The sequence below is a fragment of the Pagrus major genome, chromosome 20, assembly GCF_040436345.1.
Source record: "Pagrus major chromosome 20, Pma_NU_1.0".
Taxonomy (NCBI): Eukaryota; Metazoa; Chordata; class Actinopteri; order Spariformes; family Sparidae; genus Pagrus; species Pagrus major.
The window spans coordinates 4,798,860-4,816,984 of NC_133234.1; the positions used below are offsets into that span (position 1 = coordinate 4,798,860).

The 18,125-nt window shown below is 40.5% G+C and overlaps 1 protein-coding gene across 6 annotated transcripts in view; it reads right to left on the reverse strand.

Moving 5' to 3' along the window:
- csnk1db (casein kinase 1, delta b) overlaps nucleotides 1-18,125 on the reverse strand; it is a 100,741-nt gene that overhangs the window by 73,333 nt on the left and 9,283 nt on the right. Inside the window, exon 1 of one of the 6 annotated variants that reach the window (XM_073489377.1) lies at nucleotides 675-757. The exons of the other annotated variants lie outside the window; for them this stretch is intronic. Coding sequence (XP_073345478.1) covers nucleotides 675-690 — 16 coding nt within the window. The 5' untranslated portion in view covers nucleotides 691-757. Of the gene's footprint in view, nucleotides 1-674; nucleotides 758-18,125 lie in introns of those variants that run through there. 6 annotated transcript variants of the gene reach the window in all.

Below are 18,125 nucleotides of genomic sequence, written 5' to 3' on the forward strand. Positions count from 1 at the left end.
CCCAGACCCCCCCAATAAAGCAAAACTGCACATTTCAGAGTGGCCTTTTATTGTGGCCAGCCTAAGGCACACCTGTGCAATATTCATGCTGTCTAATCAGCATTTTGATATGCCACACCTGTGAGGGTGGATGGATAATCTTGGCAAAGGAGAAGTGCTCACTAACACAGATTTAGACAGATTTGTGAACAATATTTGAGAGAAATGGTCTTTTGTGTATATAGAAAATGTTTTAGATCTTTGAGTTCAGCTCATGAAAAATGGGAGCAAAAACAAAAGTGTTGCATTTATATTTTTGTTCAGTATATATATATATATATATATATATACACACACATATATATATATATATACATATATATATATATATATTTATATATATATATATACATATACATACATATATATACATATATACATATATACACACATATATATACATACATATATATGTGTATATACATATACACATACATATACATACATAAACATATATAGTTTTTTAGGGGGATCACTCTCAACTAGACCATCACACAGGATGGCCAAAGGACCACGCACAGAATGACCAAAAACTAAATCATTGGGACTAAACCCCGTACTTTCCTGAACAACCTCCCTGGCAGCTAACATGAGCCAAGGAAGGCCTTCCTCCCAGTCCTTCCCCATTTCCATACCATAGGCACGCAGCATTGACTTCAATGTTTGATGAAAACGCTCCAGCGCCCCCTGGCTCTGCGCATGGTATGCTGATGCACGGTTATGCTTCACCCACAGCTGCTGCAGGATCTGCTTGAACATATGGGAAGTGAAGTTAGAACCCGGATTGCTCTGAATCACACGTGGAATACCAAATGTAGAAATTAACTGAGTTAGAGCCCTTACTACCGACTTCACTAAGATGGTCCGCAAGGGAAACACTGCAGGATATCTCGTAGTTTGGCACATCACAGTCAGCATATAAGCACAACCAGACTTAGATGGAGGCAAAGGCCCTACACAATCAATGATCAAATGCTCAAATGGCTGTCTCAGTGCTGGAATGGGATTGAGAGAAGCTGGCTTAATCACCTGGTTGGGTTTGCCGGTGAGCTGGCAAATGTGGCATGATTTTACATACCTTGACACATCACGCTTCAAACGAGGTCAAAAGTAGTAACACAGAACCCGGTCATAAGTTTTCTTTATGCCCAAATGTCCACAATCATCATGTGCAGTCTGCTACACCACATCACGAAAGCTACTCGGCACTACAACCTGAAAAATTGCCTCCCCCATGAAGACACCATCACAGGGCACCCACTTACGCACTCGCAAGTCCTACTGAACAAAGTAACCCTGGGCTAAGTCTCTGACTTTGTTGACAGGCAGTGCCTCATCCCACAATGCAGACAGGGAAGAATCTGCTCTTTGACTCTTTACCCAGTCCTGTCTTGCAACAGATGAAGGGAGATCAGGCAGTGGAACTACATGTTCAGAAAGCACTTCCGCTGTACTACACCCTGTCTTAGGCAGGTCAGGAGCAGAAGCTTTACGGCTTTGTGCATGTGTGACAGCACAGGCTGGAAAAATCCCTGGCAATGTCAGACCACTCTCCTTCAGCCCCACAGACACTAATGGCTTGGGAACAAATACAGGTGGCAGTGGAACCTTGGCCCACACATGACTATCAGCTAGATCATTACCCAAAACCATAGAGACATCCTCAAGTGGCAACTCCAGACGCACACCAACAGGAACAACGCCCTGGACCAGCTCACAATCCAGAATCAAAAAATTACGTGGTACAGGAATCGAGCCCAACTCCATTCCCTTCATTAGTATGAAATGACCTGTTTCTGTCTTAGGCGAAAAAGGCAACACCCTGTCTAGAATAAATGAGTGTTTTGCAGCTTTGTCACGCAACCCCCTGATCGTAACATGTTCATCACTACCAACCAGTGAAACAACAGCGTCAGCAATAAATGGCTCAAAACCAGAATCTTCATCTGGGACTGCACAAATGGGTACCTTATCGGACACTTCACTTGAGCTTACGCTAGGGTCAACACAAACAGGCTTCTCTGAAACTGTGAAACAAAGCATAGCTGGAGCATGCAATGGCAAACCGTGCTTAACTTTTGGCTTTAAAAGTGGACATTGATCTTTCCAATGACCCTCCCCACGGCAGTAATTACACACTCTGGTGATCTCATGTCGCCCCGTTAATACAGGCTTGCGCAAAAGACTGGGCTTCACAAACTTTGCGCCACTGCGGGAGTTGACATTGCTGGTATCTCCAATTTTCCACTCCCCCCCAGGGCGTGCCTCTACAAAATTGCACTTATGTGTCAAGACAAAGTCATCAGCCAGCTTAGCTGCTTTCAGTGCAGTGGAGGGCTTCTGCTCATTTACATAAGTAGCAATACGTTGAGGGACGGCATTTTTAAACTGCTCCAATATAATAAGCTCACAAAGACCCACAAAAGAATCAACTTTAGCAGCAGAGCACCAACGTTGAAAATGGCAAGTCAAATCACGGACAAACTCTATATTTGTTTGTTTATCACCCTTCACCCAATTTCTGAACTTTTGGCGATAAGCTTCAGGAACCAACTCATACACCCTTAACACAGCTGCTTTCACTGCTTCATAATCCAAGTCATCCTCACCACACACAGCTGAATATGCCTCCTGGGCTCTCCCAGTGAGGACGCACTGAAGCATAAGAACTCTGTCAGAATCAGGCCAAAATTTTTTTTTTTTTCAAAAAGGGTGAAAAAAGTATCAGGGTCACATTCATTAAACTTTGGCACTAACCGTAAGTTAGCAGCGATATCAATACTACGCGATGCTGAACCAACAGAGGTAACATGCTGCGTACCAGACCCCCCAGGAGCAAGCTTGCCCTCTCTGATTAACTGTAACTTTGAATGTTCTAACTCCAATTTCATCTTCTCAGTGTCCTGCCGCATTTTCTCTAACTCAAGTTTCTCTTCCTGTCCAGAAGTCTATGCATCTTCTCCTGCTCAAACTGCAAAGCTAACAGCTCTTTCTGCTGTTCAAAGGTCAAACCAACTGCCTGGACAACTACCAGTGCAGACACTGATGTTGGCTCCATCCCAAGCTCACTTTTTTGCAACATACCACGTTCAAACAAAGACAACAAGACAGCTTTTCTGATCTCCTCTTTACGACTTTTTCCTGCAACCACAATGTCATAAAGGTCAGCTTTCTCCACTGATCCTTTTTACAGCAATTCAAAAATGCTACTGTGGGCATCTCAAAAAACTCTGACAAGGAAGCCATCTCAAATACCAATTTAGAAAGTAACACATTAACTGCCAGACACACCTGGGTAATTGCAGGCCTTTGACAGAGAATTTCCCCCTGACTGCCTACTACAAGCTAGCTAAAGCTCAACTCTAGACTTTGTGTGATACTTGTGGTGGGTATTAACGCACGGCATTGACTAATACCCACAATTATATACAGGCAATGACTGTAGCCCAACAGCCAGGTAGAGCAACCATTAAATGGCGATTCCCCTGCAGCTGTGGATGTGAACCCGAGAGAACTGCTCCCGCCACTTTCTCACCACACTACAAGAGGAAAAAAAAAACAGACAGACACAATCCCTATAGGAAAGCGCCCTACAACCTAAGAAAGAAAGAAATCTCTGTCCAAAAGTGCATCAAAACAGTAACAACTACTTTCTGAATGGTACAAAACAAACTGGCAACAACCAGAAACCAAGGCCTCCAGAGACCAAATGGTATATCTCCCAAACAGAAACCAGAGCAAAATACCCAAGACTAACACAGCCCTGTCGACAAAGAACAGCCAAAACCAGCATGCAACTGGAACAAAACAAGCTTTTAAACAACATAACCTAAATGGACAAGCTTTTTAACCAATATAACCTAAATGGACGAGCCCCCATTTGTCATGACCCGGCTCAGTAGGACGTGACAAAAATGTGAGAATACACCATGTTTAGTTGTTAAACAATGTTTTATTAATCCAAATTAAACCAAATTAAGAGAACCCAATTCATATTTACAAAATGGGATGTGTAAATCAGTAAGGTCAGCGGTGTATGATATGCATGAGTGTGAAATGTGTGGGTGTGTTGTCAGATGTGAACAAAAGGATAAACTCAAAACAATATCACCAAAAGTCTGGAACATGGCATGCCTGCAAGGGACCAAAGCAGAGTGAGAGTTAGAGTGAGGGTTGCAGCTGTTTAAATAGCTGCACTGACCAGGTGAGCTGAGTCACCTCAATCAGGCTTACCTGCTAGGGAGCAATGCATGCATGCTCTCCCGTAGAGAGCAGCACAGCTCTCTGATGAACCCATGGGACATCACACCCCTCTTTATTAAAAAGAATCTGCTGATGATGCTTAACTAGCCGTAGGCATTTAGCTTAAGTGATAGGCTATTTATTGTAACTCATTTTTTCCCCCCTTCTTTAAAGCAAATGCACCTTCAATTTGGCCTGTGTGCCATTTTTTATTTTCAGGTATTTCAGACCATGTTTGTTTTAGAAACCACACAAGACTACTTTATTTTACATCCTGTACAGCAGGCTTAATTATTTATTGCGTTAGGCTACGGCGATAATGCAACTGCAAGCCATGTTCTGAGACATATTGCCTTTATTTGTTAGGCTATCTGAATAGATCCTGTATCTGACTTGAATTCAGATTGTTCTTTAGTTTGCAATAATGCAACTGCAAGCCATATTCTAGGACATATTGCCTTTTATTTGTTAGGCTATTTGAAGTTTAGCCTATATCCCAGCCTGTTAATACATTTTTTATTTATGTGTTATTTAAGGGAGGATGTAAAGTAACATTAGCTGCTAAATGGAAAAGTGTTTGAAAAAAGGAGAAAGTGAACGCGCATGTGTGCTGACAATAAGTTGGTAGCAGCAGCTCAACGAGCAAAGCTGCATTTGTGAATGTCGAAGGCTTAACCGCATGATTGTCGCACTGCTAACAGCGCAAGCTAATCAAGCTACACTCGTGCTAAGCTGCTGCAAATTATTTTTGGTAACTTAGCTGTTGTCAATATTAACTGTGCATGTTAGTGGATAAGCCAGGGTTTTTCCTGCATATTAATTTTGGAGGCGGCCGCCGCTGATTTCCAGGTCGCCACCACTTAAAATTTTTAATGTTGGGAAAAACTAACACAATATAATAATTTCCACATCTTCATCACAGTTTTTTCAACATTCATTGACCTCAGTTGTTCATCACGTCGCTGTCACGGTGCCTGACTATGTCTGCATCTCAGAATGGAAGCAGAGAAAGAAGATAAACTTCAATTTTCCTTGAAGAAATTAGCTTTTCACAGGCCCTAGCGCTCTATCGATCATTATCATGATATAACCAGGTTAAAGTTTCACCCGTATCAACCTCTATTGTAGCTTTCCAAGCTAGCAGCTATATATACCACTTCCCCTGGTTGTACTTTACCATTACTGTTGGTTTTGAGTTACAACCCACTTTTGATATAAAGTAGTTATATGGCGTATACCTAGGGCTGCTCGATTATGGAAAAAATCATAATCACGATTATTTTGGTCAATATTGAAATCACGATTATTTAAACGATTTTTTTTTTAGTTTGGAAACATGATGCATTTATTCAGCATTTCTCTCAAAAAAATACACAAAATGTTCAAATCGAAAAATACAACATGTTCAAATTGAAAAATAATACACACAAATATGTATCCAACTGTTCTGCAATTTCTATAAAACATTTAATGAATAAAATAAATATACTTAGAAAATCAAATAAGACAAACGATAGGGTGCATATCTTTAGCTAAAAAGTATCCAATGGCAGCTGTTATTTTCTTGTGCCTGTCTGAATTTGACGGATAAGGAGTCACATTATACAGTGTATCTGAGATCGATGTCTGACGCGCAGTATTGGCGAACCGAACCAGTGTGAACAGATAAGCCAGCGGTGCGGAGCGAGCGTGTGTCAATCTGATGGTGTTCAATGTCTGATAACTAAACAGATCCTTCACTCAACAAAATAAAGAGAAATGTCCCACAAAGCAACGTTATAGGACCAAACAACAGTAACATAGTAACTGGTCGTGTCTTTGGCAACTTATATGAGGAAAAAAATACCGCAGTTATAAGTGGAGAAGTGTCTGTCCGACCGACTCTTCGTCACATTTCTGCCTGAAAAACAGCGTCTGTCCCCGGCAAAAAACTTAAACTCACCAAGTGTTTGTCACAGTGATTCAGCTCTCCCGACCGAGACTTAGTGAACTTTCCCCCAGAAAACAGCATCCCTCCCCGCGAGTGACAGAGTCAGACAGCATCCTGTTGACTGATGGCGATTTATGTAATTATGTAATTTAGAGAAAAACGTAACTTGAGTGAGTGCCAGTCAGCAGAGCCGCGTTGAATGCTTTGGGGGAGGGACTGAATTGCCCATGCGCGTATCTTTCAGAAAATCTCTGGGCTCACTGTACAACAAAAAATGCCAAATAAATCGTTTCAATTCGATTATATTAGTTTGGAGATCGTTTGACCAAAAAATCGAAATCACGATCAAAATTCGATTAATTGCACAGCCCTACGTATACCTACACCACTGGTGAAAGTTATCCCAAGTTAATGTGGGTGTACGGCACTCTACCACAGCTAATTAACAGCGACCTCCTCACTGCCTTCTAGCTGGGCATAAATGTACACCTCAGACTGTATGTTTCACTTATAGGCTTATGCAAGTACAAACAGTGACTTAACGTTATACATCTTTAGTTTATTTTTCATAGTTCACAGAAGAGCTGTTAAAATTCAATATCAGCCTAAGCAGTCATGCTAACATAGCGTTAGACTCGTTGGACTACATACATCCGCTTCCTTTGGAGTCAACCAGCCGAAATATGGACAGCGCCACTCTGCCATTGCTGAGCACATTGTGGTCAAACGTGGTATAAGTAAAATCCTGTCATCAGTATTTTACTGTCATCATCAGGATTCAAGCACTCTGCTGGCACCTAGCATTTACAGTTATCAAGTGCAGCCCTACCTTTTACCACGGTAACGCAACAGCAAACGGGTCATATGAAAGGAGAAACATCTGTATGAATAAATCCAAATAATGCAGTCATCTTCTTGAAAAAGTCTGCAGGATTGTTTAAATGGCCCCAAAGTCACATTTCTTTTTCACATAATAATAATAATAATTATAATAATAATAATAATAATAAATTGTGGTTCTACATTAAATGTTGTATGTAGTAGGTCTATATTGCATACCTCTGTAGTCTGCCCATAGCATGCCATCATGCCCCCATCGTCCCAGATCTAATCAACACAGAGCCAGTGGTTTTGACCCACAATGGCTGGAAAGAGGCTGAAATGTTCTGCCTCTGGCTGTGAACTGTGTTCATTAAAACAAAATTTAATACCATGGAACTACCCTGTAATGGGGCCACATCTTGATGGTTTTGATGTTTAAAGGCTTAATTTGTATCCTGAACTGTTTTTCTTTTCTTTAAAAAAAAACAAAACAACAACATTGCAGTTTTAAAAGGATAGTTCTCATTTTTGGCACCTTAACTGTAAATCAGTATATTTTTATTGTTGTTATATTTTATTTTAAGAACCACTGAAAAACACTAAACTAAACTAAAACTAAACACAAAATATACTTACTGAAAGGACGCATTTTGCCAATCTTTTTGATTTGTTATAAACCTAACTTATTAGCCTAAAGTATCTGAAATTGTGGTTACTTGGCATGAATTTAAAATGTTATGAAATAACCAAACAAAATTTTTTTGGCACTTACCAGCACTGCCCTATTTGGTGCCATGAAGAACCCTGGCTTAATTTTATATTCTGGCGCTTTTATACTCTGGTACTTAATGTTTGCCCCCTCATCCAGATGAGTATTGAAGAATATTTCAGAAGCTGAAAAGGGCTCATCCTCAAGATGAACGCACCAGAGGTATTAACAGTGTAGAAACTTAAGAAAACTGAACAATACGACCAGTGTGAAAATTAAATTAAATTGTTTTGAATAGTTCCAGGCTTCAAGCAGTGCTGCTGTGGCAGCTGAAGCAAGAGAAGGACAAGAAGGGACAGTTGTAGATAATCAAAGAGATGTAGAGGAGGAGGAGAAGGTTAGCAGTGAACATGCTGCTGAGGCTGCTAGGGCTAAAGCAATAGGTGAGATTGGCAGCAAACACAGTTGCAGAGGCAGGTCAGAAAAGCAAATTTCTCTGGACTAATGGTTTATTTATTTTCTGTTCCTTTTAGTGAGAACTGCATCAAGGAAGCACAGAAGTACAGGAGTGGCTGAAAATGCCCCAACTTAAGACTTGGCTATACAATACACAGCACAGCAAATTTGATATCTGCATAATTTGTGCCGTCATAAATTTTTTCTCTCCTTTTTCCATTTTATTATATATATAATTTTGTGTTGTCTTATGTGTGCATGATTTCTAGAAGCAAATTGATCACAAAGAAAATATTGTTCATGTATGCGTCACTATTTAGAAATTTGATTCATGACTGCCCTACTTTTTTAAGGATGTTTTGTCGATTGTGCAGGCAACACAGGCCTGCACCCAAGACAGGCCGTACACAAAGGGCATTTGTTGAGTTTAGTGCAATAATCTACAGGAAAGATTATTTAGAATGCCACATCACGACAGAGCACTATCAAGAAAGCATCACATGCCAGGCATCTTTTGCATCTGGTAGGGGTCACTTCAGCAGCAGGTTATATGTTTTGAATAAATACAAGTAATTTTTTTAAGGCATTGACATTTACAGGTATTTCTGTTATGGACACAATTGAGCCTACAGTTGTTGTGGAGCATGAGGCGGTGGTTGGTGGTTTCAAGTGCCTGTACTGGCTCATAAAAAAATTAACTGGCCCACCACACAAACTATTCCAAGCTTTTAAACCTGGCTGAGCTTCAAGGAAGCGACTTTTTCAAGAAATTGAAGGTAAAGGTCACCTGGCCATCATTAAAAATAAAAATAGTCATGGATTATAATTTGGTCTAATTTAATTTACAAAGTGGTTTTTTTTTCCCCTTTTCCCAATTTCAAGATTGACCAGAGGAATAATTGCAGATCTCATCGTATTATTGACAAAATGATTGAGATTTTGGCAGAAGTTGTTTAGGAGCAGATTCTTTATATCAGCTCATCACAGGTAATTAGCCTGGAAGCTGATGAGAGCATGGATGTGTCCATGTCCAGGCAACTTGATCTGCATGTCAGGTATGTAATTTATTTTATTACAATCTCATAATTCCTGGGTCTTAATGAACTGAATACTAAATACTTGTGTTTTTCTCTCAGATTCCTGGATTAAGAGGAACGTGTTTAATCAGTTCCTGGACCTGTTCATTGTTTTGGATGGAAAGGCAGACACTATTGTGGCAGCAGTCAACAGCGTAAGGGCCTACCAACAGACAAACTTTATGGACTCAGGACTGATGGAGCAGCTGTTATGACGGGTAATTAATTTATACCAGTAGATAATTTTTTTAATCACTTTTTGTAGCCCATGTCTGTCACTAAATCATTTTTATTTACATTCAGGTCAAGTGAACGGGGGTTGTAAAGCAACTTGGAGACAATGCCACAAAGCTTGTGGCTGTGATTGGCACTTGCCTGCAAGGACTCATCAAACAACATCAGGTACACGGCTATTTTCAAAGACCACCTTCAGGAGCTTCACTTAAACTCCAGAAACAGCACCAATCATACAGCCACACCCAAGGCAATCTCCACCACTCTGGGTGTAAGTGATTTAACAGAGTAATTTAACAGCATTGTAGTTGTCTTCTGCTGAGTCATTACTAATCATTAGGGGTGTAATGGTACACACAAGTCACGGTTCGGTACGTACCTCGGTATGGGGGTCACAGTTCGGTACAGGTTCGGTACAACAGGAAAAAAAAAAAAAAAAAAAAAAAAATCACATGTAAAAGACTTTTTTTTCATTTATTTTGAACAGACACCAATTGACTGCCAAATAAAAAACGTCTCCTGTTGTAAAAGTAAAAAATAAATAGAATAAAACATAAAACAAATGTATTAGGAGGATTCTCATGATGCGCTGATGTGCGCACGGGATGGGACACTGTAGCGTGGCTCAAGCACCTTTTTCGCCAGCAGACAGTCTTTGTCCGGTCCTCCCCTTGCGTGCCATCACCTTATATTGTACTGGGAAGCCAAAGTGCTCCCAAACAGCTGATTTAAATGAAGCCGGCGGCTATCTTATTCATAACTGTCATTATGTTTTTAACAGTCATTATGTTTTTATGTTTTTAACTGTCATTATGTTTTTAATTGAAACATTTCCAGGAGGTATAGGACACCTGCTAGCTTTCTCAGCACAAAGCCACTGAGACACTACAGAGGAACCTGGCCCTGGCAGAGCAGGCAGAGTTAAGAAGATGTCCGGTGGTGAGGGGACTCTACACGTTGTGTACGTACAGATTTGTGGCAGCAGTTTACCTACTGGCTGATGTTTTGCCCTACATCGCATGCCTGTCCAAAATCTTCCAAAGAGCAAATGTAAACTTTCTCCATATCAAGGAGCAGGTACACTAAATGTGAACTTATTCAAATGTTTCATTTGTCACATTGAAATGAGAGCAGTTTGCATATCTGACCAATATTAACCAGCAGCTATTTTAAAAATGTAAGTTCCTGTCACAATTCAGACCCTGAGAAACGTCAAATTTTGTTCTGTGTTCATTTGTTGCTCACAGAATGACAATAAAATCTGTCTAAGTCTATCAAGAAGGCTGGACAAACCCCACTCTCCGGATCATTCCTGTCAAGCCTCCATCAGGACCTTGATGATCCTGAGGCATTTGGAGCCTTCAATATACAGCGTGAAGATGAGAGGAATAGAAGAAGGCAAGGAGATGTCCAAGATGTGCAAAGGGAGGAGCATTGGGACAGATTCCAGGAAAAGGTAAATGTCCATGTTTATAATTTATAATTTAAAATGTAGAACTTTCCCCATCTATTCAAAAAATGAATTGTCAGTGTACTCCTAGAGATACTCTATGGCAGGGGTATTCAACTAAAATTCAAATAGGTCCAGTTAGAGAAAATTTCCTCAACCAAAGGTCCGGAACATCATAATGTTTAACTTGCGTTATGATTTAGTGTGATATATAATGAAGTAGCCTAGTAGTTGTATCAATTTCTGCATGTAATCAACAACTGACTGTCAAATCAAATAAAGAAAGAAAGAACAATTCAAAAACATTTTGACAATATTTATTGTCACTTAACATTTAATTATACAGATATATAATACTGTAGATATTATTATTTTCTTCTCTCTTTAAGGAAAAGAAGGGCTGCATTTAAAAATAAAATAGTGAAAATAAATAAAATAACTTTTTAAAAATTGTGCATCTTAAAATAAAATACTTCATTTTTGAAGAATAAGTGTAGCAGCAGCTTGAGTTTCACTTTTTCTTTGTTAATGTTTCACATCTTAACAGTCTCAACCAATTTTACAACAGATTGATCTCAACACAACAATTGAACTTTTTTACAGTTTCTCTTTCTTTCCCTCTCCTATCCCACTCCCCCACTTTCTGTTGTTCAGTGAGAGAATTGAGCTCTAGCTTGTCCTGCTAGGATTTTAAATCTGGGCTGGAATGGTGTCAGGGCCATTCTCATACACATGTGCAGGTGCTCATTTAAAAATGTTCATTGTGGAGATGAATGAGTCTGTCCATTCTGAGTTGAAACCTCTGTTTTCGCTGTCCACTTTTTGCCATGTGTGGTTATTTTTCTTTGTTTTCTCTGGCTCACTCGTCTCTCTGTCTTCTCTCCCTGTATCGCTCACTCGTCTTTATGTCTTCTCTCCCTGTATCGCTCACTCGTCTCTCTGTCTTCTCTCCCTGTATCGCTCACTCGTCTGCTCACCTCTTTTATCTGTCTGTATTCAGAGTCGCAATGTTTATCGCCTGGAATGCACAGATTTGATTGGCTGAGTAGCATCACGTGGGATAGCTTAACTCGCATTCAATTGGTCAGTGGATTTCCTCATCCGCTAAACCAGTACCATAAAGTCTAAAAAAGCCGCCCCGTCAAAATTTAAAATACTTAAATAATTTATTGACTATAGGTCCAGGTCCGTATAGGACGGCGTCTGGGTCATGACTCGCACTGCGGTCCGCCTGTTAGTGACCTATGCTCTATGGCCTTGTCCTCGATGACTGTAGTAAAAGGAGGTGTTGACTCTTCCTAAATAGATGGGCCATCCAGCCTTACATAACTGGCCTGAAAACACATCATGATCTTTACATCTTTGGGGCCTCAAGTGTCCATGGCCCACAATCAGCTGCTGCCCAAGATGATGCCGTCAACATCTGCCATCTCCAGATGCTCGCAAGGAAGTTTTGCCCTGACCAAGAAAATCAGGTCCTGCAAGAATGTCCTTACTGGGGCATTAAAGGTGCATTTTGTAAGATCTTGACATAATTTTAGTTTAAAACATTTAGAAAAACCAACTGACCCTATCAACAGAGTGTGAGGAAATAACACAGCTGGCATTATGTCCAAGATGCCTATGTACTGTATTGCAGAGATATCTACTGCCAAGCAGCTAGGTCTCTTCTTGTAATACCTTCTTCTAATAAGTATGTTCTTACCCTTAGCACTTACATCTTAGCACTTTTGTACTTAAAGCTGGAGTTTGTAGAATATGTGAAAAATGCACGAGACTGGGATAGAAACAACTGCGCTCCCACCTCCCCTCCCTGTTTCGACTCCGTAGCTCAGCCCCGTCTTTTGCCTGGACGTGCGCGACTGTGACGCTTGAAATATTCACGTCAGAACTTTTCTGTCATATACTTGCCATGGCCGAATTACAGGTAAGAGAGTAGTTTACCTTTCTCTCGTGATAGAGACCGACAACAATTATTTCTTGCTAACGTCTCAGCATGACATAGCCTACATGTCTGGCACTAAAACAGCTATGGTATTTGTCATACTGACCTGATACTTACACAGCATAATCTAATGACAAGAGCAACACTTAGCATTCACACCTCTTTCCCGTGATATATAAGAATAAAAAAACAACGTATAACGCTAGATTAAACAATTACCCCCACATGCACGGACTATCGGAGACAACCACTGTATTCAGACACTTCTTTCTTTTCACCGTAACCTGAAAATAAATGTCACATCCATATTCACACGGCACACGTCCTCTGTATGTCGTGTATATATATTGACAATAAATTTGACTTTGACTTGCTTGTAGCTGTCGTGAGCCTTTGGCTACGGTTAGCATAAAGCTAATCAACTCACAACATTACTCGTCAATTGTGACCATAAACCGCCTGCTTTATTAGATTCACGGTCATTTCAACTACACAGCCAATTACTACCACACATTTAGATTATCAGCTACGTAAAACTTAAATTGGAGGCTCACCTGTCCAGGGGAGGAACAGCAAGGTCAGAATCTTACTTTACTTTAGCCCGATGCTATCGCGAAGCTCTCTCCACCTCGGATATGCTTGTCCAATGTTTACACGCGATTTATTCCGTCTATTGTCACTCTCCCTTTTAGACTCGTTTCTCTACATCGGTCTTCCTTTTTTTGGCTTGCTTAGCTGTGTACAATTTTGTTGGTAATGTCGGGATAGCAGCTTTTCCTGCCGGGACATCCGCCGTTGCACCTTCACCACCAATGGAAGGTGCATCGACTTTGGTTGAGCAACCAATAGGAACGCCCAAAACAGCTTGCTCTGTAAAATGAACTGTGATTGGCTGAACACTGCCGTCACAACATTGATTTTTTAAAGCCTGAATACAGAGCCAAGAGGAGACACAGAAGTCCAGTGTTCTGTCATGACACTATGAATTACTATATGCTGAAAGGTTATTATTGATTTTTGACCAAATGACGCCTAAAATACCTTACACACTCCAGCTTTAATGTATCCTTGATTAGAGATAGACCGATATGGTTTTTTCAGGGCCGATACCGATACCGATTATTAGTAGTCAAGGAGGCCGATAACCGATATTTGGAGCCGATATTAATTTGCAGTAAAAGGGAAAATATTGGCCTTGATGCAGTTATATTATGTCTTAAGTCTTGAACAGCAATATCCTGCTCCTCTCTACAAGAAACTGTCAAAGACAGCTTCAGGACACACTTCATCTAACAATATGTCATTTTCTGCTGCTTGGGATCTCAATCAACACAAAAAAAAGGTAGAGTAAAATAACTTGGTAGTTAAACAGCGTTTATTGCCCTACAGTTTTCTCTCAGACAGACGGTGCTTTGCTGTCAGTTTCTGCAGCTTCTCATGTGGCACACACACACACACACACACACACACACACTTCTTTATTAATTAACTTTTATTTAGTTTTCTTAATTCTCTAGCCATCCCCTCAACGTGCTTCCCTGCAATAAAACTAACTGAATTTTACTCACACACACACACACACACACACACACACACTTCTTACTTTGATCACTGACTATTTCCCTATCAATATTATCAGCAACCTTGTTTCAAGTGATTAAACCGTTAAAAACACTAAATAGCCTGCAGCATCTTCACTTTAATTATCAGTGTTTATCATAGGAACAGACAGCTGCCGCTAACGTATTGGGCCACACGGTAACGTCAGTAGTTACTGTAGAGTTGTACAGTTTCACTACAGTCTGCTGAGCGTCCAGAGCCAGAAGGAGGAAGCGGACCGGTGGGGCTACCGGCGGGCTACGTTACTATCACGGACTATTTCCATATCGATATGATCAGCAACCTTGTTTCGAGTGATTAACAAGCACGTCTGGAGGGACCGCGAGCGGAGAGGAGAAAAAAGTTTTGCCGAACGGAACCGGCGCTGTTCCTGGGGGCTTGGTTTCGAAGGTAAGTTAAGGCAGCAGACTCGCCCGAAATTGTAATAAACATCCCAGTCCTCTACACTCAACCACTACTAGTAACATTACTGAGCCCATTAACGTTATATGAACATAAGCGGCAGCTCTGCTCGCTCGCGGTCCCTCCATACGTGCGTGTTAATCACTCGAAACAAGGTTGCTGATAATATCGATATGGAAATAGTCCGTGATAGTAGAAGTCTGTGCGTGTGTGCGAGAGAGAGTAAAAACCTGATGAACTCAGATCAGTCCAGTTTTATTGCAGGGAAGCACGTTGAGGTGAAGGCTGATTAGCATTAGCGTAACGTTAGCCCGCCGGTCGCTTGGCTCTACACGCTCAGCAGACTGAAGCGAAACTCTACAACTCACGTGAGCACTGTGCATGCACAGCTTTCACTGCTGATTGGCTGTTACCTGTGCGTGTAACCAGAGCGTGTAACCAATCAGATGGTGCTGTGGGTGGGACAATGCTGGAGACAGAGTAGTGACAGCAGACAGAGAGGCGCAGCTGCATCAGAGCCAAAATAACCCAGTTTTAAATTGATATCTTATCGGCCGTCGGATTAAAAAAAAGGCTGATGCCGATATGCTTCAAAATGGCGAATATCGGCGCCGATAATCGGCCCGGCCGATAATCGGTCTATCCCTATCCTTGATAAATAGCAGCTACTTTGCTCAGATGAGGGCTTGAAAATTGCTTCTATCTTTTCTTTTCTACTTTATTGACGGTGATATGTTGTGGTTTCTTTCTTGTGACAAATGTACTTATTGTAAGTCGCTTTGGACAAAAGCGTCTGCTAAATGCCCTAAATGTAAATGTATGTAAATGTAAGTCCTCCTGGCCAGGGGGTGATAGTGAGTCACTGTAGCCTCTCTAGCTTCTCAAGCTGTCCCTTCTTGTAATAATACCTCTTGGCCTGAGGGGGCGATAGTGAGTCACTGTTTATAGCTGACTGTAAATTGCGATTGTATGGACTCAGTAGTAGACCAAATATTGTCATTCAATTCATTATACTGTAACGACTTGGCATTACGGATATGAGACTGTTATGTAACTTTGATATACATTTTTGAGGACAATACAAGGTTTATTACACGCGTCTCACTTTAGCAGTGACGTGATATTGTGTATAGTCAGTAAATTATGAAATTCTTGCTCCAGGAAAAAACAAGGAGCAGCTCTGGCTCCTACCCTCATGAAGAAACGACCAGGCCTGCAGAGCTTGAAGATCCTGCTGTATCAAGTATTGGATCAAATGACAGTGACAAGAAAGTCTAAAGATCTCAGTTATACTTTATAAACCTTGTGCCCTGTGAAAACCATGTGGCTGCCTGATAAACACATTTTTCTCTGCAGGTCATGTTTCTGCTATATGACAATATAGAAAAAAATTAGTTTTGAACACAACTGTTCCTTCCTTTTTTCCTTAAAGAGGGCAGATGGCACTGTGATGTATGTATTATGAGTACTGACATCATCTGATCATCAATCCTGTCTGTAATATTAAAATTAAAGATCTGTCTAATCAAATCCTACATGTACAGAGGGCTTTACTAAAAACATTCAGAACACGGACATAGCATAGCCCAGGAGCTTCAGCACCGTAGTACTTGTTGGTTGCTGGTCTTAGAATGACACGTGATTCGGAACATCAAGTTGGGTTTTGGAATGGAAAGTTCGAAAAGTCTACCTGTATTCCAGGACACATTTCATCAGGCACTGAAGAGGAAACTTGTATCGCATCAATATGTATTTTAACTGAAAACATAGCTGCTATAGCCTATAATTAATTAAATGTCGATCTTACCGCTTCATGTGCTTCTCCAAATCAACACTTCTTGCGATTTGAGGATCATGTTGGTGGATTTTTTTGTATTTGGAAACCTGAGCCTCTAATGTCTGCTTCCCTTTCTCTCAAAGCTTTTCAGCTACTCCTTTACTTTTTGCCATTTTCATGTAATTTCACCTGGTAAAAAAATAAATAGATAAAGAATAGGTTGCAACTCAAAACCACCCGTAATAGTGAAGTACAACCAGGGAAAGAGGTATATACAGCTGCCAGCATATAATGATAATGATCAATAAAGCGCTAGGGCCTGTGAAAAGGTAGGACAGGCCGGTGTAAGCGAAAGCGTCTGATCAGCTCAACAATGCGGCAGCCCACCTGGACTTTCCCCGATGTGCCAAATGGCCAGTCCACCACTGCACCTCTTCAAATATCAGGACTTTACCTGACACTGAGGGTTCATTCAGGCTGGAGGATATTTCTTTGAGGAAAATTTAAGTTTATTTTCTTCCTTCGCTTCCATTCTGTGATTTGGACATAGTCAGGACGCGATGGACAACTTCGGTCATGGCATATTAAAAAACTGTGATGAAGATGTGGAATGATTATAATATGTTAGTTTTTGCTGACGTTGACCATTTTAAGTGGAAGTGGCCTGGAAATCGGTGGTGGCGGCTGCCTCCAAAATTAATATGCAGGAAAAATCCTGCGTAGTAAAATCATTTTGGTCTCTTTAACAATGTGCAAAAATGAATTTGCATAGAAACAAATTAAATATATAAGATAAAAGGCAAAAATGGTTTGAATTAAACTTTGAGAGAGGGGGAAATACTACCCCCTATTTGTTTGAAGCAGGTGGCTGGAAATTGTAATTTCCAGTAAATTCCTTGACAGAGGGAAATACTACCCCCTATTTGGTTGGACTGGGTGGCTGGTAAATACAAATAGGTCCTTTAAGCTGACTGTAGTCACATTAACCCATGGTATACAACACACTGCACACTAATGCCATAATAAAAAACGAAAAAGTACAGTGGCCCTAGGGGTGGGCGATATGGCAAAAATATCATATCACGATTTTTTAAAAATAAAATCACGATTTCGATTTTATCACGATCTTAAATCAAAAAAAGAAAAACAGACAATTTAGGCCAAAGAACCTTTCTGAACAGATTTTAATTTAAATAGTTGCAGTTTTGCCAACATGTGCAAACAACATAAACATACTTAAAGGTAAACAACAACACTCTGATTAAGTGCACTCTTGCAACATAAAAGGTAGCTTTCAATAAACATGAAAGTAAAATATCAATGAAGACATTACTGTTTGTTTTATTCAACACAGTCATTTTAACAGGATTTAAGTATATCAAAACACTAAATAGCTTATTGAAAAGGGTCCGTCAGTGGTCGG